This window comes from Zophobas morio, unplaced genomic scaffold, assembly GCF_036711695.1.
Source record: "Zophobas morio isolate AGI-343-1 ecotype UQ-CSIRO unplaced genomic scaffold, CSIRO_AGI_Zmor_V1 ptg000038l, whole genome shotgun sequence".
NCBI lineage: Eukaryota > Metazoa > Arthropoda > Insecta > Coleoptera > Tenebrionidae > Zophobas > Zophobas morio.
This window is the reverse complement of record NW_026972143.1, coordinates 3,954,502-3,981,449: the sequence shown is the minus strand read 5'-3', so window position 1 is coordinate 3,981,449 and position 26,948 is coordinate 3,954,502. Positions and strand designations below refer to the sequence as shown.

General features: G+C 34.1%; 2 protein-coding genes across 2 annotated transcripts in view; one reads left to right on the top strand and one right to left on the bottom strand.

Annotated features, from left to right (window-relative positions):
• LOC135140185 (14-3-3 protein epsilon) overlaps positions 1-1,413 on the top strand; it is a 28,623-nt gene extending 27,210 nt beyond the window's left edge. The window contains exon 4 of the mRNA XM_064070612.1: positions 326-1,413. Coding sequence (XP_063926682.1) covers positions 326-381 — 56 coding nt within the window. The 3' untranslated portion in view covers positions 382-1,413. The remainder of the gene's footprint in view (positions 1-325) is intronic.
• On the bottom strand, positions 1,401-23,623 carry LOC135140184 (histone-lysine N-methyltransferase eggless-like). Its single transcript, XM_064070611.1, has 11 exons — positions 23,227-23,623; positions 22,254-23,168; positions 18,387-18,563; positions 17,623-18,335; positions 17,373-17,567; positions 16,965-17,319; positions 12,030-12,184; positions 11,659-11,979; positions 11,188-11,584; positions 10,979-11,130; positions 1,401-1,660 (listed from the first exon to the last, which is right to left on the bottom strand). The coding sequence occupies exons 2-11, from the start codon at positions 23,143-23,145 to the stop codon at positions 1,454-1,456; spliced, it is 3,564 nt and encodes a 1,187-aa protein (XP_063926681.1). The 5' UTR covers positions 23,146-23,168; positions 23,227-23,623; the 3' UTR covers positions 1,401-1,453.
• Between the last annotated feature and the right edge of the window lie 3,325 nt (positions 23,624-26,948).

Genomic DNA, 26,948 nt, shown 5'->3' with positions numbered 1-26,948 from the left:
GCCTTATCAGGCAAATATTGGTATTTATCGATGACTAACCGAGCAAATTCTAAAGTTGAAAGATTCGATAGCGACTTAAGTCGTTGTCTGAAGATAAGCAAGCAGAGGTCAAGAATATCCAAGGTGTTGGTACGCAGATGAAATTGGAAATAAAATCGTCTTTATCGGACTTTTATTGCTCGGAGTAATTTATTGTTGCACTTACGCAAGTAACTGCGACGGAGCCTTGAATGCGTAGCGTTAGGTGGGATTGATTAGGTTTGGAGGGGAAAATTTTGCGATGGGGTAAACGACGCAAATGTATGTAACGTGTTGTGGTTTTCAGGAGAGGCGGAGCCTAAAGAGCAGCTCCAAGACGTAGAGGACCAAGACGTGTCGTAACTTGACTGCCGGTCATCACCATACGAACTAAACAGTGCTGTGTAGTGCGGGCCAGGCCCAGACATTCGAACAGGGACGGTAACCGTCTCGATCCCAGTACATACTGTATTATTATAATTATCTTAGCCGTAACTCTATATTGTATCTGTTTGTCTCAATTTGTATGAATGAGAGAGCCTCTCTACGAGCGACTGTTCTCTTCATTTTCTCTCTCCTCTTCCTCCTCCTCACCTAGTCCTCGGCACGCGCAATGTTAATCTTTTTCTATCAAACAGAGAAAATCAACGTACTCTCGGTATAGTAATCGCTTTGCCCCTCCCGTCGTCCCCTCCCCCGTTTTGTTTCCGTTGGTTTCGATCATGCATGGTGTCTCCAATGAGAGTAGTGTGGTGGTGTGGATGAGATCGGCTGGATAGATTTCTCGTTTTTGCTTTAAGTATTTATAATTTAATAGCAAAATTGTCAGGCAGCAGTTTCAAGGATCTTCGGAAATTCACGTTGGTTCTAGTATTAAGTCGGTATACTAAAGGTTGGCGACAGTATTTCGTTGAAAACACGCATAGTTCCGTACAAATGGCATTCCGTATAATTTCTTGCTACTTTTGTTTCGAGTACTTAATGGTAGATTTTATGTGATGGTGATCTGCATGTCAAAATCCGCGCGAGCAATAAGTTATTTGGATTTTTTTCACGTTGTGTTGACATCCAGGTTATCTCTAAAGAATTCTTATTTTTTTAAAGTCGTTGCATCACTTATTTGTCGGAAAACTGGTGAAATTGAAGTTTCAGTTCGCTGTACTTAATCATTGTTGTCACCACTGCCAGAGAATCTCGTGGAGGGAATTTTGAAATAACGAAATTATAGAGTTGGGTTGGTGCAGGATTTTACCAGTTTTTTCAAAGATTATGACAAATTTTTTGGCTGTTAATGTTTTTTTAACTGCATTTTTAACGTGCGTATGAATGTAAAAAACATGCTGTGTAGATTGATTTAAAGAAATTGATGTATTATTATAAAATTATTTAAAAACACGACTTGTTTATTTACTTTTACATTAAACACACACTGGTTTTACAACAACCTCCCTTTACATTCTAAGGAACCACAATGACAATATAACACTCTTCCTGGCACGCTGCCGATGTCGTAGTTGTAGTTCCAAGTCAGCTCCGTACCGGCCCTTATGAACTGAGAGCAGAAGAAGGCCACCCAGGGGAACCTCAGGTCGTGAGTATCGACGAAGACGTTCTGGACGAACACATTCGGCGAACAAGAATGCTAAAAAAATAAAGTTACTAGATTTGACATTTTTATCACTAACAAAATTAGTGAGGTTATGTAAACAACCACTGAAGTCGCAGACGAAATTTTAGTCGCTTCATTCGAGTATCAAAATATCCAGTGAGACCGATAAAAAACACGATCAAGGCAGCCATTTGAAGATTTGTTTTGGATAGAATTTTCGTCGTCAGTTTCATGGCTACCTTTGATCGTGGTTTTTATTGTTTTCTGAGTAGAATAACACAAGTGACACATTAAAAAAAAACAAGTTTATACATTCACTTAACACAACTTAACATATAAGTGACACCGTTAACTTAAACTATTACCACATAGAATTGTGGTTGACTTAGATCATATATTATTATTATATGACGTAAGATGGTTGAAGCTGACGTTTCTTTATTACTAAGTTTTGTTTATGACTTGACAAAATGCAAGCAAATTTCAATGATTCCAACTTTCCAGTGTAGTTCAAACTGGAAAGCCACGATTCAAGGGATTTACTATTGGAAGGTCGAATTTAAAATTAATGTATGGCGCCATGGAATCGACCCTTTACTCTAGGCAACCCATCATTCATGAGTTGACAAACAAACAACTTTATTCGAAATTTAATTTAACAAGTTCAAATTTTGACGCGTAAGATCTAATCAAAGACATGAAAAAGCATTTCCGTAGCCTACTCTAACCTGAAAGTTTTCAGAAAGGGCAAGACATGCCTGTCAGTGAGAGAGGGTGATTAAATTTAAGAAATTGCTAAACTACACTGTTAACAGCAAACTTTGAAGTTGCTTACGACTTATTATTGAAAAATGTTGATTTTCAAAAACTTTTTTTTAAAATCCTGGCATATACATTTCGACGTGCTGATTCCAAAAAACTCGTATTTTAATGAGTGATTTTGGAAAAACAGCCGGAGTTACTCAAAACATGAGGCAGAAACTAGATGAGGTCGGAAGGTACAAGAAAATGCCTTTAGTTAAGTGTGGAAGATGACGGAAAAAATCCAAAATTTTCATAATCGAAAAAATCTGGTTTTGAAAAAGTTGGCCAAAAATTCTCTAGAAATTCTGGGACATGGTTTTCGATGCTTTGTTTCCAAAAATAGTGTGTGTTTGTGGTTCCGGGGCAAGATTTTTAGAAATATTGGGTTTGAAATATGTATTTAAAAAAAATCCAAAAAAAAAAACAACTCATCGATATTTCAATGGGCGATTCTACAAAATGACTGAAAAATTTTGGTTTTGATAAAGTTGCCTAAAGATCCTCAAAAAATTCTGTGATATAGATTTCTTCGACCTAATTCCAAAAATATAGTGTTTTTATGAACTCGGAGCAAGTTTTTAGAAAAATTCATTTTCAACTGCAAATTTAAAAAAAAATCCAAAAAAATCATATTTCAGTTGGCGATTCTGAAAAAGTACTCAGAGTTATCGAAGAAATAAAGGAGAAAGTAACTTTTAGAGGTCGAAATGTAGATGAAAATGTCTTTAGTTAAGTTTCCAAGATGGTTGAAATTTTGATTGAAAAATTTTAGTTTTGAAAAAGTTGTCTGAAAATCCTTAAAAGGCAAAATTTTAGAAATGTTCGTTTTGAAATCGCAAATTAAAAAAAAAATCAAGAAATAAGGCCGTCTGTAATTTCTGAAGGTCGAAATCTACAAGACAATCTCTTTAGTTAAACTTCGAAGATGGTGGAAAAATCCCAAAATTTTTATACGAAGGGGATTTTGAAAAAGTTTACAAAAAAAATCTGGAATATAGATTTATGCTAGGAATCATGGAAGAAATGGGGTCGAAATCTACAAGAAAGTCTTTAGTTAAGCTTCGAAAGTGGTCAGAAAATTCAGAAATTTTCATAAGAGTGGAATTTTGAAAAATTTCGGGCTTGAAAACATTTACAAGAGCCTAAAAAAAATCTGGAATATAGTTTACGAGGTGCTGATTTCAAAAATATAGCGTTTTCAGGGTCCCGGGGCAATATTTTATAAATATTCAGTATGAAATGCAAATTTTCAAAAATTCAAAAAACTGCCATATTTCGCGTTCTGCAAAAACGGCAGGAGTTATCAAAAAACTGAGGCCGAAAGGAACTTCTGGAAGTCGAAACGTACAACAAAATGTCTCTCGCTAAGTTTCGAAGTTGGTCGAAAAATTCCAAAATTTTCATAATTAAAAAAAATGTTTGGTTTTGAAAAAGTTGTTTAAAAATCCTGAAAAAAATCTGGAATATAAATTTGGAGGGGCTGATTCCAAAAATATGGCAAGATTTTACAAATGATCGGTTTGGAATCTTAAAAAAAAGAACTGTCATATTTCAATGTTCAATTTTGGAAGTCGAAATGTACAAGAAAATATCTTTGGTTAAGTTTCTATGGTGGTCGAAAAATTCAGAGATTTTCATAAAAGGGATTTTGAAAAATTTTGGTTTGCCAAATTTGTCTAAAAATACTCAACAAATTTTTGAATGTAAATTTCGATGTGCTGATTCCAAAAATAATATGGTCTCAGGGCAAGAATTTCGAAATTTTCGGTTTAAAATGTAAGTTTCAAAAAAAAAAAAAAATAAAAAATCAAAAGCTCATTTCAATAGGTAATTCCGGAAAAGCACTAAGAGTTGTCGAACAAATCCGAAAATGACTACAAAAGATAATGTCTTTAGTTAAGTTTCAAAGTTGGTCGAAAAATTCCGAAATTGTCATAATTTTTGTCTTGAAAAAGTTGTATAAAAATCCTCAAAAAATTCTGGAATACAGATTTCGAAGGGCTGATTCCAAAAATATGGCAAAATTTTAGAAATGTTGGGTTTGAAATGCCAAATTAAAAAAAAAATCCAAAAAAATGTCATATTTCAATGCTCGATTCTGGAAAAATGGTACGAGTTATCAAAGAAATGAGGCCGAAATGTACACGAAAATATGTTTAGTCAAATTTCGAAGGAAAAAAAAAAGTTCATAAAGAGTAAAGAAAAATTTTGATTTTGAAAAATACTGTCTAAAAATTCTCAAAAAAAAAAAAATGGGACAGATTTCTACGTACTGTTCCCAAAAATATAGTATTTTGATGGCCTCGGGGCAAAATATATATTTCAAAAAAAAAAAAAAAAAACAACATGGTCTTATTTCAACGGGCAATTCAATTCTGAAGAAAATGTTCGAAGTTGTCGAAGAAATGAAGCCGAAGTTAACTTTTAGAGGTCGAAATTTACAAGAAAATCTTTTTTGCGAAGTATCGCATATGGTTAAAATTTAATTGAAAAATTTCGGTTTTAATGAAGTTGGCCAAAATCTCAAAAATCCTAAAACATAGATTTCGACGTGTTAATTTAAAAAATATAGCGTTTTTATGATCCCGGGGCAAGACTTTAGAAATATTTGGTTTGAAATGCAAATTTAAAAAAATCAAAAAAACTCACAATATTTCAATGAGCGATTCTGGAAAAATGGTCCGAGTTATCGAATTAATGACGCCAAAATTAACTTCTTGAGGTCGAAATGTACGAAAAAATGTCTTTAGCTAAGTTAGTCGAAAAATTCCGAAATTTTCATAACTGAAAAATTTTGGTTTTGAAAAAATTGTCTAAAAATCCTCAAAAAATTCTGGAATACAGATTTCGAAGGGCTGATTCCAAAAATATGGCAAAATTTTAAAAATATTCGGTTTGAAATCGCAAATAAAAAAAATGTCATATTTCAATGATCGATTCGGGAAAAATGGTACAAGTTATCGAAGACAAAAATTTCGACGGGCTGATTCGAAAAATATGGCAAACTTAGAAATTTTCGGTTTGGAATCTTAAATTAAAAAAAAATCCAAAAAACTGTCATATTTCAATAAGCGATTTTGAAAAAATGATAGGAATTATAGAAGAAATAATGTCGAAATCTACAACAAGAAAAATTCCGAAATTTTCATAAAAGGGATTTTGAAAAATTTTGGATTTGTAAGATTTCAACGTGCTGATCCAAAAATATAGCGTTTTTATCGCCCCGGGGCAACATCTTAAAATATTCAGTTTGAAAATAAAATTTTCAAAAATTTGAAAAACTCATATTTCAATAGGCGATGGGAAAGTGGTAGAAGTTATCGAAGAAATGACACCGAAAGGAACTTCTAGAAGTCGAAACGTACAAGAAAATGTCTTTTGTTAAGTGTCGAATATGAAAATTCCAAAATCGTCATAACTCAAAAAGTTTGGTTTTGAAAACGTCCAAAATTTTTAAAAAATTTTCGAATATAGATTTCGACGTACTGGTTACAAAAATATAGCATCTCGGACAAGACTTTAGAAATATTGGGTTTGAAATTCCGAAATTTTCATAAAAGAAGTTTTGAAAAATTTTGGTTTTGCAAAAGTTGTCTAAAAATACTCAAAAAATTCTGAGATATAGATTTTAATGTGCTGATTCCAAAAATATAGCATTTTTATGGTCCCAGGGCAAGATTTTAGAAATTTTCGGTTTGAAATGCAAGTTTAAAAAAAAATCAGAAAACACAGTTCAATGGGTGATTCTAGAAAAATGGTAGGAATTATTGAAGAAATGAGGTCGAAATCTACGAGAAGAAATCTTTAGTTAAGCCTCGAAAGTGGTCGGAAAATTCCGAAATTTTCATAAGGGAGAAATTTTGAAAAATTTAGGGTTTGAAAAACTTTACAAGAGCCTAAAAAAAAATCTTAAATATAATTTTCGACGTGCTGATTCTAAAAATATATCGTTTTTATGCCTCTGGGCAATATTTTAGAAATACTCAGTTTGAATCGCAATTTTCAAAAATTCAAAAAAATGTCTTATTTCGCGTTATGGAAAATGGTAGGAGTTATTGAAAAAATGAAGCCGAAAGAACTTCTGGAGGTCGAAATGTAGAAGAAAATGTATTTCGTCAGGTTTCAAAGGTGGTCGAAAAATTCCAAAATTTTTACACTGAAAATTTTGGTTTTTAAAAAGTTGCCCGAAAATCCTCAAAAAATTGGGAGATACAGATTTCGACGTGCTGATTCCAAAAATATAGTGTTTTTATGGTCTGAGAGCTAGATTTTAGAAATATTTGACTTGAAACACGAATTAAAACTTAAAAAAAACTTCATTAGTTATGGAAGAAATGAGACCGAAAGTAACATCTGGTCTAGTCAAGTTTCAAAGGTGGTCGAAAAATTCCAAAATTTTCATAAAAGTTTTGAAAAATTTTGGTTTTGCAAAAGTCGTATAACAATACTCAAAAAATTCTGAGATATAGATTTCAATGTGCTGATTACAAAAATATAGCATTTTTATGGTCCCAAGGCAAGATTTTAGAAATTTTCTGTTTGAAATGCAAGTTTAAAAAAAAATCAGAAAACTCAGTTCAATGGGTGATTCTAGAAAAATGGTAGGAATTATTGAAGAAATGAGGTCGAAATCTACAAGAAGAAGTCTTTAATTAAACCTCGAAAGTGGTCGGAAAATTCCTAAATTTTCATAAGGGAGAAATTTGGAAAAATTTACAAGAGCCTAAAAAAAATCTGAAATATAATTTTCGACGTGCTGATTCCAAAAATATATTGTTTTTATGACTCTGGGCAATATTTTAGTAATACTCAAGTTTGAAATGCAATTTTCAAAAATTCAAAAAATGTTTTATTTCGCGGTATGGAAAAATGGTAGGAGTTATTGAAAAAATGAGGCCGAAAGAACTTCTGGAGGTCGAAATGTACAAGAAAATGTATTTCTTCAAGTTTCAAAGGTGGTCGAAAAATTCCAAAATTTTTACACTGAAAATTTTGGTCTTGAAAAAGCTGCCCGAAAATCCTCAAAAAAATTGGGAGATGCAGATTTCGACGTGCTGATTCCAAAAATATAGTGTTTTTATGGTCTGAGAGCAAGATTTTAGAAATATTTGGCTTGAAACACGAATTAAAACTTTAAAAAAAACTCCATTAGTTATGAAAGAAATGAGACCGAAAGTAACATCTGGTTTAGTCAAGTTTCAAAGGTGGTCGAAAAATTCCGAAATTTTCATAAAAGAAGTTTTGAAAAATTTTGGTTTTGCAAAAGTTGTCTAAAAATCCTCAAAAAATTCTGAGATATAGATTTCAATGTGCTGATTCCAAAAATATAGCATTTTTACGGCCCCATTTTTTTTTTTTTAGAAATTTTCGGTTTGAAATGCAAGTTTTAAAAAATCTGAAAACTCATTTCAGTTAGTGATTCTGGAAAAATGGTAGGAATTATCAAAGAAATGAGGTCGAAATCTACAAGAAAAAATCTTTCGTTAAGCTTCGAAGGTGATCGAAAAATTCCAAAATTTTCATGGGAGGGAGATTTTCAAAAATTTAAGTTTTGAAAAACTTTAGAAAAGACTCTTAAAAAAATCTGGAACATGGATTTCGATGTGCTGATTCCAAAAATATAGCGTTTTTATCGTCCCGTCTTAAAATACACATTCAGTTTGAAATTCAAACTTTCAAAAATTCAAAAACTCATATTTTAATGGGCGAAGGGAAAATGGTACAACTTATCAAAGAAATAACGCTGAAAGGAACTTCTGGAAGTCGAAACGTACAAGAGAATGTCTTTTGTTGAGTGTCGAATATGGTAAAAAAATTCTAAAATTGTCATAACTGAAAAATTTTGATTTTGAAAAAGTTGTTTAAAAATTCTCAAAAAATTCTGCAATATAGATTTCGAAGTACTGGTTCCAAAAATATAGCACTTTTATGCTCCCGGGGCAAGATTTTAGAAATATTCGGCTTGAAATGGCAAAATAAAAAAAATCCAAAAAGCTGTTATATTTCAATAGGCGATTTTGGAAAAATGACAGGAGTTATCGAAGAAATGAGGCCGAAAGTGACTTTTGGAGGTCGAAACGTACAAAAAAAGTCTTTTTTTAAGTGTCGAATATGGTAGAAAAATTCCAAAATCGTCATCACTGAAAAATTTTGGTTTTAAAAGTTGTCTAAAAATTGTCAAAAAATTCTGGACTATAGATTTCGATGTACTGGTCCCAAAAATATAGCACTTTTATGTTCCCGGGGCATGATTTTAGAAATATTCGCCTTGAAATGGCAAATTAAAAAAAATCCAAAAAGCTGTCATATTTCAATAGGTGATTCTGGAAAAATGACAGGAGTTATCGCAGAAATGAGACCGACAGTGACTTCTGGAGGTCGAAATATACAAGAAAAAAATCTTTTGTTAAATAAAAATTCCGAAATTTTCATAAAAGGGCTTTTGAAAATTTTGGTTTGCAAAAATACTTAAGCAACTTTGAAATATAAATTTGATGTGCTGATTTAAAAAATATAGCAGTTTTATGGTCCCAGGACAAGAATTTGGAAATCTTCGGTTTGAAAAGCAAGTTTAAAAAAAAGTCAGAAAACTCATTTCAATGGGTGCTTGTGGAAAAATGGTAGGAATTATCGAACAAATGAAGTCGAAATCTACAAGAAAAAGTCTTTACTGATTTCTGAATTTTTCGACTTTTTGTTACTTTAATTTTTAGATTATTTACAAATTTTAAATTTATAATAATTTTTCAATCATATGATTTTTGTATGCATGATGTGATTTTTCGATACTCGAAATTTTCGATTTTACGATTTTTCGATTTGCAATTTTTTGATTTAATAATTTAATCTACTTTTAGTTTTAGATTTGCACTTTTTGGAGTTTTCAATTTTAAATTTTTCAACTTTTCGATTGTCATTTTTCAATCTTAGAATTTTTCGATTTTACAATTTTCCGATTTTACAGTTTTTTTCCATTTTCCCGTTTTTTTAATTTTAAGATTATTTACACCATTTGTCGTAAAATTTGTAATTTTTCGATCATAAAATTTTCCGATTTTACAGTTTTTCGTTTTTTCAATTTTTTTAACTGATTGATTTCAACTTTTGAATTTTTTATTTATTAGAAATTTCAATTTTTCATTTTTACAATTTTTTGGTTTGCAGTTGTTTGCATTTTTCAATTTTTAATTTTTCGGTTATTGTTTCGTTCCTTTAATTTTTTAATATGTGATTTTTCGATTCCGGAAATTTTGGATTATTGTTACTTTATAATGTTGCTATTTTTCAAGTTTTCTATTCGTAATTTTTCTATCTTAAAACTGTTTAATTTTACGATTTTTCGCTTTTACAGTTTTTCGTTTTTATAATTTTTGGATTTTTCAACTTTCAGATTTTTCGATTTCTACATTGTTTTATTCGATTTTCTGTTTCGCTTTTTCGATTTGGAATTTTGTGCGTTTTCAGTTTTAAAACTATTTAATTTTTGAATTTGTCAATTAATCAGTTTTTGTTTCTTCAATTTTTCGATTATGTATTTAATTTTTCGATTTAAAAGTTTTTCTGTTATAAATTTTTCAATTTTTCGTGTCTACAGTTTTTCGGTCTGCAATTTTTTAATTTTTCAATTTTTAATTCTTCCGCTAATGATCACAATCAAATCACAAATCAAAAAATTAAAGAAAAGAAATGTTTCATTTTATAATTTTATCTATTTTTGGTTTTAGATTTTTCAGTTTCGTTTCTGTGACTTTTAAGTTTTTACAAGTTTTCGATTTACAGTTTTTCGAGTTTTCAATTTAAAAATTTTCAATTTTCCGATTTGTCATTTTTCAGTGTTAATTTGTAATTTTTCGGTCATACAATTTTTCTTTTTTTCAATTATATAAATTGATTGATTTCACCTTTGGAATAAAGCTTCGAAAGGGGTCGGAAAATTACGAAATTTTCATAACAAGGGAATTTTGATTCTGAGTTTAATCAAATTTACAAAAGGCCTAAAGAAATCTGGAATATAGTTTTCGACGTGCTGATTCCAAAAATATATCGTTTTTATGTCCCTGGACAATAACAAATGTTGAAAAATTCAAATTAAGGGGTTTTGAAAAATTTTGACTTTGAAAAAGATGTCAATAGATTCTCCAAAAATGTTAGAATATAGATTTCGAGGTGCTGATTCCAAAAATACAGCGTTTTTAGGGCCCCGGGAGAATATTTGGTTTGAAATACAAATTGAAAGTGTAAAAAGCAGTAAATATGTCGTTATTATAAATAAAAAATAGAGTTTGACTGACAAAGGATCCTTGAGAAACCTAGTATGTACAATTATTATTACCACCGTCTTTGAAAATATATATTAGGTAACCTTTTTTTTGGTTGGTACAACTACATTCCCCTAAATACAAGTTCACGTCAAATTTCATGAGGTTATAAAAACTGTCCCTATTAAAAATGTCTCGATTAAAACCCACTGACCTCCATTGGTACCGTAAATACTCAAAATATCTGTAACAACTAACTCACCAAGTTTTTTGAAAATAATAAACTTACATTCAAAAACCTCCCAATATTGCCAGCATTTTTCGTATCCATAATATACGGCTCCTCCTCTGCGAAGAAACTCCGAACGGACACGTGCCGGGGCTTACTCTCGTCCAACTCCGACCCTGACTTCGGATTAAAACTCAACACCTCTTTCGGATCTACAACAAAATAAACAAAAAAATCACCACCCCCTCCCCACAAAAAAAACCACCCACCATCCTCGTCATCCGAAATGGTAACAGTCTCAATTTCGTTCGTTATAGTATCCGTCGACACCTTCCTCTCCTCTTTGATCTTCTCCTTCGTCTCCGGAGGCTCAGTCTTCGGCTCCTCCTCCTTCCTCCTCCGCAGCTTCATCGAATTCTCAAAGTCGCCCCGTATCAGCGGATACGCCGGCGTGAAATCATTATCCTCCGGTACCTTATTCCACCTTCGTCGCCTCCCATCGAACTTCTTCTTCTCTTCTTCGTCCTCGTCGTCGTCGGGCGTCACCGACCGACTCCGCGGACTATCGGGCTCGTTCACGTCGCTCTCGTAGTCCTCCTTGTGCTTCTCGCAGTTTTCGATGTAGTCCAACTCGGCGAAGTACTCATCCCCGTAGGTCACCCCGTCCTACAAACAAATAAATATATAGTGAAAAACCAAGTCCATCTGTTCGGTAAACGGTGTGGAAATTTGATTTATACCTCATTGGCCATCTGCTCGGTATGTATAGTCCCGGCATAAATACAAATGAACGTCCCTTGGGGTACATCGTTGACGCACCTGATCCCCCAGCCGCGATTATGCGTTCTAAACACCTGAAGTTTGATCGACATGGGATTTTGGACCACCCTGTTCAAACAAGTCGGGCCACATTTACATCTGGTATTGCACTCGTATATTCCGGTTAGGACTTGTTCGTGGAGGCGGCGATAAACATAACCTATGCTGTTAGGGTCCACGTTTTTACCCATGTATTTGGACCCTTCGAGGGTCAGCTGCCAACAAGCGCACTTCGACTTATCCTGAAACGACGAAGTTAGTGTGGTTGGGACGTAAACGGGGGCGGAGTTACCGCGCAGTCGTCTGTACAGTCGCAGCCAATCAAAAACTCGGGATTGGTGTTCAAGGGGACGTCCTCCATGGGCACGCGCTTGGTGGCGTAGTTGCAGAAGTCGAGCATTTCGTTGTTGATGCCGTTGATGACGGGAACTGGGACTTGCTCCAGACCTTTATTTTAAATTTAGTATTATTATTATTATTATTGATTTGTTATAGAGTAGAGCTCATTGGACCTATTATACTCTTATTAATGATATTGTGGCGACACAATTACTAGTTTTAAGGGGACTCGCTAGACGAGGTATAACATTTTTTTGGTTTTTTGCATGAAAAAATGATATTAATATAGATGTGTCATACATCAAACTGCAGTTTTTTTCATATTCTAGGGCGCAGAGACCAGTTCAATCAACTAAAAAAACATGGCTGAGAAATATCGTAAAAAAGCACCATTTTATGTTTTCTTTTCAAGGTTTTTGAGTTATAACCATCATAAAATCGCTTGAAAATTCGCACATGGATAAAACATCACTTTTTACAGGGCGCAGAATCATTAAATGTTTGTTAGTGGTACAATTTGTTTAAATAATAATGTGTTTATTAAAATCAAAATATACCACAAATTAATGCAAAATACGTCGAATAATTTTAACAGGAATATCAGAGGAAAATTAATGATCTATTGGTTAGCAGAGTTTTTAACCAAAACTAACAGTTATTGAAAAAAATGGGTATCAATTCGACGGAATTTGAGTTCGTTGAGTTAGTTCAGTACTTTGCCGATAGGAGCGCCACTAAAATTTACGGAAGCGACTTTCAGGTAAAACCCTTATCGCCTGCTTTACCATAAGCTGATTGTTAGAGTTCTCGGCTGATTTTTCTAATTTATGGCAAGGAACTCAGCTTTATAACAAGCCGCCAGGACCGGCCGTAGTAATCTATTGTTAAGAAAATTAACTTTTACGCAATGAGGTACTATCATAAAACCGAATTAAAACTGGGGAACTATAATATTTTTACTCCACTCAGGATGCTGAATTCAATACACATGATTACTAAAAATTCATTGTAATATTATTGTTAATATATATTGCTTTCTTAATTAATAAAACTAATAAACATATTTATAATAATAATAAAAAAATATATCTATAAAAAAAAATATCTACAATTATCGATAGAAATGAAATCCATGTTAAATCTTAAAAAAATTTCAATTCTACCCCTAGTTATCTCTAATGTAGGTGTAGTTCCAAATAGCTTAGTTGAGAATTTAAAGTCTTTACACTTGAATGATTCAATAATTGTCAAAATTCAAAAAGCTGTTTTGTTAGGAACATGTCATATTGTTCGTAAGTTTCTTGAACAGTCTGATCATGTCAGTCAGATTAGATTAGCACCAGTAGGTCAGAGTAGTGTAGGTCACTTTTCATGTGATGCGCGGATAAATGATCGGTAGTTACGCTTGACTCTTGGGGATGGGGTGAGATTAGAGAATAATAGCAGACTAATTTGTATGCTGTAATTCTAGAATCTCGAAAGTTGTTCTGTTAATATAATCAAAGCATATCATTACTTGGTCTTAGTACCCGTAATGATAGAAGTCTTGCCTGAATGCCGGTCATTTCCGGGTCAGTGGTGGGTCTTAATAAAAAATATGTAAAATTCAGCTTTTGTTTAACACGTATAAGTAGCTAAGTGTTATCCCAGAAAGGAGGTGTTTTAAAAAAGCCCTACGCCCAGTAACTTCTCCCTTCATTGTTTACTCGAAAAAAGTGCTCGTATATGTTTTCATTTGCCGAGAGATCATTTTCAAAATATATTTATAATAAAAATATGCAAGTCGTGGTAATGAAAAATGTACTCCTAATAAATTATTAAAGTACATAAAAAAATAGAAACAAATTTTATTTATTTTAAAAAATCTCTCGCAAAGGCAGGTTCCTCTTTCTTCTTAAATCAATTATTTCGGGCAATAATGCGCCAAAGCAAAATCTGCCAAGTTTATCTGCCATCTTTTTACATATACTTCTTCGTCTTTATAAATTTTTTCTATATTTATTCCATTGGGTGTCCATACAACAAAATAAACTTGTGAAATACCCGTAACAAGCATTTGTCCCTGGACTTGAAAGTAGTAATCATGATTTTTTTTTAGTTTCAATTCTCTGTCTGTCAATGTACAAAATTTGATTATTTTTTTTCTAACCGCTTCTTCGGGAGACAAATCTTGCGATTTTGAAGGGCATTTAATTTCGACTAATGCACTCCTATCCTGTAGAACCCTGTCCGGACTAGCAGCCAAGTAAGGAAATTGTTTTGAAATAAACAAGCCACACCGTTCAGTTTTTATATTTTTATTTATTTCAAAACACTTGACAGCTTTTTCCTCACTTTGCTGTCCATAGTATGTATAACTGTTACCTCTAAATGTACTATACAACAGAGACTCCACAGTTTTAGCTATTGCTGTAGTTGGTCTAAGTTTGTAAATACGTCCAAAATTTGAACCGTAACTCTAATTTCTCTTTCTTTTGCCCAAATGTGCCTGTTGCCTAGTGTCTATTTAAATTTGGTCTAAATTCAAAGATAATTTTCTCAAAAAAACCTCTTTGGCTGTCACAAATGTTTCTACATCCATGACAGGATTTTCTAAAAAATATTTAAACTATAATCGCAGTCGGGACCAGCATACGTAAATTTTTTTACGACATATTTTTTTTACGAATACTTTGTCTAAGACGAGCTTGTTTTATAGACGAACAATATTTTTTTGTTATTAAACCAGGACCGTTTTAATCACAATATATTTACTTATCCCCTCTAAAAAATTGATGAATAAATCCTATCTAAATTGTGTAAAATATGATGAGTCTCTTGTTGTGATTTATCATTCCATTCATGTTTTTTGGATTTGCATATACAGGATGACCCCAAAAATTAATGAATGCGTAAATTTATTTTATTGATTTAATCAGGAACTACAGAACCCAATGCTTTGAAATCTTGCAAATGTTTTAAGGTTATAAAGAGCATAATAAATTTTTAGTCCAAATATATTTGCTTATCCCCTCCAAAAAATTGATGATGTCAGCTCAAAAGTTTGCCGTATAATCCTATTTAAAATTTACAAAATATGATGAGTCTCTTCTTGTAATTTATCATTCCATTCATATTTTTTGGATTCGGATATACAGGGTGACTCAAAAATTTTTATGAATACGCAAATTTATTTGATTGATTTAATCAGGAACTACAAAACCGAATGCTTTGAAATCTAATGTGAAAAAAAAAACATAATAGGCATGCAGTCGTCACGTTTCCGATAGCGAGGGAAGTACTGTCTAAACTCTTTAGACAAATTTTTTTGATTTTCCCATTTTTCCATTTCTCAATTTTTCAATGTTTCAGTTTGGGATTTTTTCACTGTTTCGATTCTTTAATTTTCCTTCCATTTTTAGGTTTTTCAATATTTCAGCTTTGGAATTTTGCAATATTTCGTTTCTTCAATTTTTCAAATTTTTGATATTGTGTTTTCTCGGTTTTTAAATTTTTCGATATTTTAATTTTTCAGTTTTTAAAGTTTTAGGCTTTTAGATTTCTCACTATCTCGACTTTTCGATTTTTCAGTTCCATGATTTTTCAATTTGTCGAATTTTTAAATTTTAGATTTTTTGTTCTCGATCATTCAATTTTCTGAGTTTTCAGGCTTAGATTTTTTTTGTTGTTCAATTCTTGGATTTTTAAAATTTTTGTGTTTTAAATTTTCCTATTTATCAACTTACTGGGATTTCAATGTTTTGATTTTTTGATTGTTCAATTTCTCGATTTTTTGAATTTTTAGTTTTTGATACGATTTTTTTTTTCAAAAATTTTCAGTTTTTCAATTTATTAACTTCACGATATTTCAGTTTTACGATTTTAAATTTTTTTTATTTTTCAGTTTTTAATTTTTGACGTTTCTAAATTTTTCGACTTTTCAATTTTTCGATTAACTGATTTTTTGATTTTCCCATTTCTGTATTTCTTGATTTTTCAATTCTTTCTACAATTGTGATTTTTCAATTTTACGATTTCTGGATTTTTCAATGTTTCAGTTTTGGATTTTTTCATTTTTCCGATTCTTCAATTTTGTTTCCATTTTTCAGTTTTTCAAGATATCAGTTCTGAATTTTTTCACTTTTTCGATTTTTCAATTTTCCTTCCATTTTTCAGTTTTTCAGTATTTCAGTTCTGAGATTTTGCAATGTTTCGGTTCTTCAATTTTTCCATTTTTTGATGTTTCGATTTCTCGGTTTTTCAATTTTTCGATAGGTATTTTAATTTTTCAATTTTTAAGTTCTAGATGTTCCGTTAATTTTTTGTTTTCCTTGATGTTTCGATTTTTAAATTGTTTAATTTTTAGATTGTTCAATTTCTCGATTTATAAATTTTTCAATTTTTCGGTTTACCGATTTTTTTCATTTAAAATGTTTCAATTTTTCAATTATTAAGTTTTCGATTTTTCAATTTTGGTGTAATTTGAAAACGGTATTAATAATACATTTAGGCGAATAAACTAATAGACGGGCTTGATAAGCCTTGTTTACTCTACAGTGTCTAAATTGTGTTTGAATAATATAATAACTATCTCGAATATTAAAATTAATATGTCAAAAGAATACGAGAAATGATTATTCTGTGCTGAAGGTATGTTGTGGGCCGCCTGTCATAAATTATCATTATTCTGCATTATCGGCTTACGATACTTTTATGACTCACGTCCGGTAGTCGTCTATCCCAGCGCGTCAGGTGGATTAAAAGAAGCATTGCTGGTTGCGTTTAAGCCAACAAATGGCGCCCAATTCAAACTTGTCTCTCGTCTAGCGTTCCCCCTTAAGCCGCTCCGTGGTCTAGTGGTAAGGGCACCTGTCCGGCGTTTTTACCTACAATATTATTATTCACTTACCCTTCGACAGATCCTTCGGATCCGGCGTACACTCCACATTGAACTCCGCCAAACACCTCACCATGTGGTTAAAATCGAACAAATCCACCGTCATTTCGCTCTTCGTCATCCTCAAATACTGGTGAATTTCCGCCATATTCCGCAAAATGCGACTGCACGGCGCCTTATAGACGATCTCCTTTCTCCCTTTCACCCTTTGGGTGATACGGGCCCACCCGCACAATAAGGGTTTAGACAGAGGGTTGTGACCCCTCAATTTGCTCAAATTGTGTCTCACGTAGTCTTTACAAGACGGAGAGCACACGTGCGGGCGGTAGAGGCGCTGCGTGATGACTTGGTCACGTGGGGTGAAATACTGCAATGTCAAAGTTTAGACCACAGACGACGAAGTCAACCGTTCGACTATACCATGATCTTGCTGGTGGGCTCCATCGCCATGACGTTGTTGTTGACGGGGGGCAAGAAGGGGACGAACTGACCCGGGGCGGTAGTTTCGGGTCTCGCGGTGCTTTTTCTAGCCACGGCGCGGACGCTTCGGGTGTTGTCGGTGGGTTTCTCGAAGTCGCTGTTTTTGGTGTACTGGACGATGGTGGCGGATTCGCTCTGAAAAAAAAAACAAAGTTGAAAACTGGCGCCCGACTGTAGTGAATCGACCTACCGGATCGCCTTTCCTGATGGACGTACGACCTCCGGTGTGTCTTTTCGCCGCGTTCTGTTCCTCTTTAAACATCGGGCTCAACCTTGTCGACCCTCTGTAAATCCACTCAGTGCGATTCAACGAGTCGAAAAACACCAAAACCAGCGAACAATCCACGTTCAAGATGGTGCAGAGGACCCATTTACCGTTATACTCCACTCTGACGGTCTGTCCTTTGGACAACTTCACCATGGGTCTGTCGGGACTCTCCAGATACTTCTTGATGAACGCGCGCGAGTTCACGTGCATGTCCTCCCACACGTTCTTGCTCCACTCAAAGACAACATGGACGTTGGTGTAATTCACGTACTGTGAGTACCCGATGTCGAAGAATATCAAATATCTGTACTTGTTTTGAGCGACGGGGGGCTCCGCCACGATCCCCGAATAGTAGTAGTCGTGGCGGGTTTTGCGCACCTCTCCCGTGGGACTTATTTCTCTGAAAGCCGCGATCACTCGAGTTCCCGTTTCCAGGCGAATTCGGGAGTGTTTCATCGAGGCGATATTTTTGCCGTCGACCACTCTTTCCTTGTGTTGTTTGAGTTCGAGCATTTTGTAGAGGGTGTTAGTGGAGGCGTGGCCGTTGTGGATGATTCCGGGGAGCACGACTGACCTGAGGCGCGCTTTGATCCAACAACCGGCCGAGTTTTCACGGGAGATGTAGTAGACGTCGTCTACAAGAAATTAATTTTTGGTTTGACTAAGAGGGAGAGGTAGAAAGTTACCTATGTTGACTGAAGGGGGCTCCATTTTTCCCACGATGGGTACGTCTGTGGGGACTTCGCCGCTTTCGGGATCTTTCGGTTTAGGGCTGTTACTATTGGGGCTGTCCACTTCTGCGTAAGATATGCGTTTCGAGGCGGTTCTTTGGCTCTTGCGTTGCGGCGGCACAGTGACGGACTCTGGGGAATGGGAAAATGTGTTCTCAATTTGACTACATGCTTAACTTTGACTGTTTATGTTTATACAGCATCAGGTGTGGATTTTGTGTTAATATTGACCAGTAAAGAATTGGTCGAAGGTTAAGGACAATCCGACAAATCCAACTCTTTAAAAAAATTATAGAATTTGATTTTACGATTTTCGGTTTGTAATAACCGCCGTAAAGTCAAAGTCAGAGGCATAAATAACACCCCTTGTCCTTCCACACTAGGTAAAAGCAATCTGAAGCTCAAGTGTATATTTATGTTTATACATCGAAATAATGTCACGTAGAAATTAGTTTGATTTGAATGAGTTTGTGTTCTCAAAATAGGACTAAAATTATTAAATCACAATCGAACAAAAATAGAAAAAAAAAAAAAAATTGGTCGAAGGTTACTTCAACAGAACTTCCTTCGCCTCTCAAGTGCAGCCAAATAAATCCCACTTCTCTGAACAATTATAATTTGTTTGCGGTTTTTATTTCTGATAACCTCTATGAACTAAAAACCAGTGACATAAATCCGTTCCCGAAGCTTATTTGACTTGATTTTTTTCTTCAATTTTTCAACTTTTCAATTCAATTTCTAGATTTTGCATTTTTTCGATTCAGTTTTTTGTTTTCTTTATTTTTAAAATATTTCAATGTTCCGATTTTATAATTATTTGTTTTTTCAATTTTTCGTTTTTGTTTCTTTAATTTTACGATATCTTTTCGAGTTTTCATTTTAAATTTTCCAGTTGCAAATGATTGAATAATAGATTGACTTCATGTTTTTTATTATAGTATCTCTTGTTCTTTGCGTCAAAAAATTGTTGAAAGAAAACTATGTACATAAAGAAAAAAACAAAGATTAAGCCCCACCCACCCACCCCGATCTCAATTGTGATGAATTTTTCATTCCTAATCAGACGAGGGGCGGAGTTCAATTGTTAACATATTATTTTTCTAGAAAATTCTACCCTTTTAACAACACAGGTCATATGGTAATTTCTTGTACAGAAATGAGAAACTCCGCCCTTCAGCTCATGATGAATAAAGCATTCATCACAATTGAAAAGGGGCGGGGCTTATATTTGGTCCATTTTTTTAAATATACGAAGTCTTCTTTTCCCAACAAGAAACTGACAATATGTTTAATCTGTTATTAAAAGAAAACTATATATTAAAAAAAAATTAAGCCCCACTACTTTCATTAATATGTGTAGTCTTCTTTTCACAACAAGAAAGATAAAACATGTTCAAAATGGTAAAGGATTTTGCAATTAGGCTCCGCCCCTTGGTCTGACAATGAATGAAAAATTCATTACGGTTGAGATCGAGACAGATGGGTGGGACTTTTCTTTTGGTTTTCTTTTTTAATTAATATACTTATTTAGTTTTCTTTGTATAACACGATTACTTAAGACCATATTTCAAATGGCAATTTCTCGTAGAAAAATAAGGATTTTACAATTAAGCTCCGCCCCTCGACTTACGACGAATAAAAAAAAATCATCAGAATCGAGATAGGGTGGGTGGGCGGGGCTTGTATTTTGCCTTTTTTTTCTTGATATACATAGTCATATTTTCACAAGAAACTTAAAACCTGGTTAAAATACTACATTTTTGCAAGGAAATATGGATTTAGCAATTATGGATCGGGGCCTAATTGCAAAATCGATATTTTCTAATACAAATTGTCCATTTTAAATTTATGTTGTGAAAAGAAGTCTACACATATTTACAAAAAAGGAAAAATGTTAGTAATGTTTTTGTTTGTAGTAGGAATGGAAACTAATAATAGAATCTAGAAACTAAAAAAATGTCAAAAGTGCCAAAATAATGTTATTTTAGTACTAGCCCCGCCCACCCGCTTTCTATTTTCTTGAAAGGTATGTCATTTGCCAAAATCGGTCTTATCTTAACAAGTACTAGCCCCGCCCACCCCGCCTCTTCTCATTTTAACGACTAATTTTGTTTCTGTTCAACATAAGATCATTTATTTCATTAAAATTGAAGAAAATCAATCACTGAAAAAGAAATAGGGTGGGTGGGCGGGGCTAATTATCTTCTTCTGTCGAGTAAGAACTAAAAATAGAATCTAGAATGTAAAAAAAATAAAAAAGCGCTAAGCGTACCTTTTTTTTGTTATACTATTTGCTAGAAAATTGTGGTCGAAAATGTTAAAAGTGCCAAAATCAGTCTTATCCCCGCCCACCCACCCTCTATTTTCTTAGAAGGTATATCATTTGCCACAATCAATCTTTTCTTAGCATGTACTAGCTCCGCCCACCTCACTCTTCTCATTCTAATGACTATTTTAATTTCTGTCCAGTATAAGATCATTCATTTCATTCAAAGCGCATAAAATCTTCTGTTCAGGTTAAGATCATTCATTTCATTTAAATCGCATAAAATCAATCACTGAAAAGGACACAGGGTGGGTGGGCGGGGCTAATTATCTTCTTCTGCCGAGTGAAAGTAAGAACTATTAATAGAATCTAGCATGTAAAAAAAATAAATAAAAAAAACGCTAATCGTGCCTTTTTTTGGTATACTATTTGCTAGAAAATTATGTTCGAAAATGTGAAAAGTGCCAAAATCATCTTATTTTAGCAGGTACTAGCCCCGCCCACCCACCCTCTATTTTCTTGGAAGGTATATCATTTGCCACAATCAATCTTTTCTTAGCATGCACTAGCTCCGCCCACCTCCCTCTTCTCATTATAATGACTATTTTTATTTCTGTTCAGTATAAGATCATTCATTTCATTCAAAGCGCATAAAATTTTCTGTTCAGGTTAAGATCATTCATTTCATTTAAATCGCATAAAATCAATCACTGAAAAGGACACAGGGTGGGTGGGCGGGGCTAGCTATGCTTTTGTTTCGATTAGGAGTGGAAACTGATAAAAGTGCCAAAATCAATCTTATCTTATCAAATACTAATATTAACATTTTAAAATATTAAAAATCATCATAAATGAGATAGGGCGAGTGGGCGGGGTTCCATTTTGGCTTTTTTTCTTAATACGTGTAGACTTATTTCGGCAACAAGAAATTTAAAACATGTATAAAATGGTAAATTTTTGTGCTAATCGACTTAAACCCTCCACTTTTCTTCTACAACCCCTTTAAATATGGCAAAGGTTGAACTTCAAAGTTACTATCAACGGCAACAGAGTTTATAAATGACAATTTTGAACTCTAAAAGCAACGTTAACAGCAAGTTTATAAAGCCCACTTTTGGATTTTTTTTTCAAAAAATCTGCATGTCAAGGGTAGAAACAGAACACGAACTTATAGATATTGTTATACAATTTTAAGTTTTTTTTTTTCAAAAAACTAGACGTCTAGGGTAAGAATTCAACACGAATTTATAAACCACAAGTGCAGGTGTCTGTCCGGACCTATTTCTTTGTATTCTAGGGGTCATGAAATGTCGAGAAAACGTAAAGTAGACTCGATTACAATTAATATATAGATTATAAAAAATAGTGTCATTAAAAAAAAGGTGAATGTCGTATATTTAAATCATTATCACGTAAAATTTCAAAACAATTATAGGTACAACAAATTCACACACTTTCTATACCTTGTTTAGATTTTTACATTTAATTGAAATGGTAAATTATGACTTACGTAAAAATTCCATTAATGGAAGTTTGACTGTAATAAACGCACATACCTGTTCTGACTATCGGCACTCCTGACGTATAATGATCATCAATAATCGAAATGACGCTCGTCTCCAACGTATCAGTCCGAAACTGGTTATACAAATTAATCTGTATCGTATCCAGCGAGTTCCTCGTCCCCTTAATCATCCCCTGAATCTCATTAATCGTCTCACTAATCTTATCCTTCTTCGACTTCAAAAACGCGACCTCCTTCTCCGTCTGCCCCTCGAAATTCAACTTCGCCAACGTCTCGCTCAACACCCTCTCAAAATTCTCCTCAATAAAACTAAAATTCTCATCATCGATCGGAGGAATCCGCAATTCCTGGTCCTCCTCGTCGGAATCATCAATCTCCACCGTATCATTCCTGATCGGAACCTCCACATTACACAATACATTCCCGCTCTTCAACTCCGTCGCCAACATATCGTACTCCCTGATCGCTATATCGTAGCAGTCCGTGCACACCTCCTTCTTCCCGTTTCCCGCGTTCTTCACCCGATAGTACGACAGACACAAATTCGGGGCGACCATCAGCTCCTTGCCACTCATGCACGCGTAGTTGATGCACTTGCTATTCACGGACTTCTGCACCAAATCGATGATCTCGACGCCGTCGTCGTCGGCCTTCTTTTTTGATTTTTTTGTCGGGACGGGTTCGTCTTCGTCGTCATCCAGTACCACTACGTCGAGTTTTTTGGGGGCGGGTTCGGGGGGCTTCGGGGTTGGGGGCGGCTCGATGGAGGATGAAGACGTGTCCATTTTGTTGGGGTCGCTGACGTTGGTGGGGCCCCCGATTATGTGGACGCCGGACGATTCGCGGACTATTATTTGTGCATTGGGAGTGGTGTCGTCGATTTCCATTGGGTCGTCTTCTTCCATTTTGTCTTGTTTGTCCATTGTTGGTGGCTGGGACGCTTTCGCTACAAACATAACCTCAAAAGTGAGTTATTAGGAAGAATGGAATTTGGGTGGATTTACACTGATAGTGGTGTGGATGCACGCTATGTGGTGACTACAGCTGCTTATTCATGGTTTTTCTTAATTTTATCACTACATTTCACCGATAATTAGTTATTAAGTTATGAAAAATTATTGACAGTAACTGCTGCCGCTGAGGGCCAATGACAAATTCTGAAGCAAAAACCCCTATTTTAGCTGTCAAAAAAATTTGGGATGAATTCTAGTTTTATCCCACTTTTTGTAAAAAACATACCATTTTTTAACTATCACAAAATCTGACTAATAAATCAACCAAAGCCGGTCTAGTTATGCAGTTACAATTAGGTTACATTGCAACAGTTACAATAGGGGTTACAACCTGTGCGATTACATTTGGCGACACTGCTTAGTCACCTTCGAATACGTATACTACCACAAGAGATATACTGGTTTTACGACTTTGACTGTTGTCTGTTGTCAATAATACCGCTTACTAGGTGATTTTTCTTGATGAGGGGTTTGGAAAAGTCAGTTTCTTCTTTTAAAGCAGTTGTGGTTAGATCATGATCATGAAACACGGTGTTCACTAACTTCACGTTTTGTCTCTCTATGTTCTTGGGGTACAAACTTTCATCCCCTTTTTTTAAATTTGATCTTTACTCGTACATTGATCAATTAATCAACTTCGAGAGTCGGCATCACCGGTGCGTGTGTTGTGTTTTGGTGCTCCAGTAATCTCGGCGATTTTTTGAGGTTATTTGTTCACTTAAATTTTTAACTATTAGGTGTCATCCCTGGTCTAATTTCTGCATTCCTGTGGTGGTGAGTTCGTTCCAAAAGGGTGTTTCGGTATGGGCCTCTTTTGAATATGGCTCGTATACCCTAGTACTTAAGATCGTTTATTGAATACACCATTTTCTTATAAAGTTCTTATAAACGTATTTTCTGGTACAGTTTTTGCGAATTCCCCCTTTTGGGGGAATTATACCTTGCAATGGCGGTTAAATGTAAAATGTGCAACAAGTATATAAATAGAAATGACGATTATATAGCATGTCGTAAGGGATGTAGCGCTAATTACCACCTGTCTTGTGCCAACTTAAACAAAAATGATGTTATTTCTATGAAAGAGACAGGCTTAATAAAATCTTGGAGTTGTGATTACTGCAGTTCAACTTCGACCTCTGTAACAAACACGGAAAATATTCTAACTTCTGTACCATCCATGTCACTTTTTGATAGTGCCGCAATAGGGAAGCTTCCAGATTGTCTAAGAGATATTTTTGTTGATTTTACACGCACAGTTAATAAAAACTTTACTTTCTTCAGTCAGCAAATCGAGGATTTAAAACACGAAAACACACTATTACGCGAAGAAATTAAAATGATGAATCAACACTATCATAATCGTGAATTACAAATTCCCACAGAATCAGTTGCATCGTATGCTGCTACCCTCAAAAACGCGTCTGCCATTGTAGTCAAACCAAAAAATGGAGCTCAAAGTATTGCTCAAACTAAATCTGACATTCTAACATCAATCAGCCCTGGAATTTCTGATGAAATCGGAATTGCGAAAGTCAAACCCATAAAAAATGGTGGTGTATTTTTAAAATGCCAAAACCCTGGTGAATTTAAAAAACTTGCACATGATAATAATTTAAACGAAAATTATGACATTCGTGATGTCAAGACACCCTTACCAAGAATTCGTATTTCAGGTATATCAGAGGATATAAGTGAAGAAATGATAGTACCTTACCTATTGAAACAAAATAAACATATATTTTCAGATAATTCGCAGTGTACTCTCTTAAAATATTTGCCTATAAAAAGACGACGAAACCTACATCAAATAATACTGCAAGTTGACATTTCCTCATATAAAAAAGCACTGAACCTAGGCCACTGCCTAATTGGTTTGGACGGCTGCAATATTTACGATGCTGTAGATGTTTTGCGTTGTTACAAGTGCAATGGTTTTAATCACTCTGTAAAAACTTGTAAGAAAACTCTTTCTTGTCCAAAATGCTCTAAAGAACATGAGTTAAAAGAGTGTAAAGTTCAAAATGATCAATGGAAATGTATCAACTGCTCTAGTATTCAGGCTAGGGATAACTTAAATACAGAACAGATCTCTCATGCTAGCTGGGACTACGAGAATTGTTGTTTTTACAAAAATTTAATTCGGAAATTAAAATCAGAAGTTTTCGGCTTAAGCGACTTGTAGCAACCAGTCTCTTCAACTGCTTCTCCTCAAACACCAATACCTCCTACTTCCTCGATGGTCTTAAATACGTCACCTGGACTACAACTCCCGCAACCTTATATCTATAATTCTAATCTTATTTGTTACTACCAGAATGTAGGAGGTGTTAATACAAAATTAAAAGACTTATTTCATGCAACAACTCAGGTACCTTACGATATCATCGTACTGACTGAAACGTGGTTACACGATAGTGTAAAAGATGGTGAAATCATTGATTTAAATTCTTACCAGATATTTAGATCCGATCGTAAATTTACTGTTTTAAACTACAGGAGAGGAGGTGGGGTATTATTGGGAATATGACATAATATTAAAGCAATTAATTTAGATGTCTATAGTATTTGTAATGATATCCATAAAGTTCCGACTATCGATGTATTACTGGTAAAGATATTTAATAACTGTCGTTGCACATATATATGTGTTTTATATATTCCGCCATCGTGTCCTACCAACAGTTACTCCATCTTATTCGACTCGCTTATGTCAATGCACGAACTATATGATTCCGACCTGCTCATCTTAGGTGACTTCAATATCCCGGAATTTATTGACTGGTCACATCACCAACCGAGCTCTTCTATCCATGCATCCTATTCATCATTTATATCTTTCTTCAATTTAAGTCAACAAAATCGTGTTATAAATAAAATGAATAGATTGCTAGACCTTGTGTTGTGTAGCAAGCAATGTAAAGTCTCGAAGGCAAACGATTTAATTCTCGCTGAAAATGATTATCATTCAGCTCTCGAAATTGTAGTAGAATCGCTCAAGTCAAAAACAACTAAATATTTCATCTACTGGTGTTCTTGAGTACAATTTTAGAAAAGCTAGACTACATGACTTGTACAATGAATTGGCACTGGTTAATTGGTCGTTTCTTCTAAATATTTCTGACCCTAACATTTTGGTTTCTTCCTTTAACAACATGTTGTATAATTTATTTAACAAAAGTGTTCCTAAAAAATCGCCGTCACTTGGAGCCTATCCAGCCTGGTTTGACAAAAATATTATTTTGCTTATAAAACAAAAACATGCAGTCTGGCGAAAGTTTAAAAAATATAACAAAAATGACGATTACAATGAGTTTAAACGATTAAGGAGTAAAATAAAAGCTGATATTAAGACTGCCTACTCAGCTTATATTAAAAAATTGAACAACGATATCAAATTTAATCCGAAACGTTTCTGGAGCTACATAAATTCGATTAACAATAGTACATCCATCCCCTCTGTTATGAAGTCTGGTGATGAAATAATTACTCAGCCACAACAAATCGTTGACGCATTTGCGGATTGTTTTTCTGATTCGTTCTCGGTGGATAACTCTTCCGTTATCTCTGATAATAATATTGCGCTATATTCAAAAACCTTACATTTCAAAAATAATATAACAGAAGAAGAAATTTTGAGGTCTATTTCTAAAATAAAACCTAATTTAATAACTGGACCAGATTTAATTCCAGCATTTATTGTCTCAGACTGTAAA

Bases quoted from the DNA above. Each gene is read 5' to 3' on its own strand.
- LOC135140184 (XM_064070611.1), bottom strand. From the start codon at position 23,145: ATGGACAAACAAGACAAAATGGAAGAAGACGACCCAATGGAAATCGAC. The intron at 18,336-18,386 runs GTAACTTTCTAC...AATTTCTTGTAG, and splicing joins GCCCCCTTCAGTCAACATAG to ACGACGTCTACTACATCTCC. The intron at 11,585-11,658 runs GTATAAATCAAA...ATTTGTTTGTAG, and splicing joins CCGAGCAGATGGCCAATGAG to GACGGGGTGACCTACGGGGA.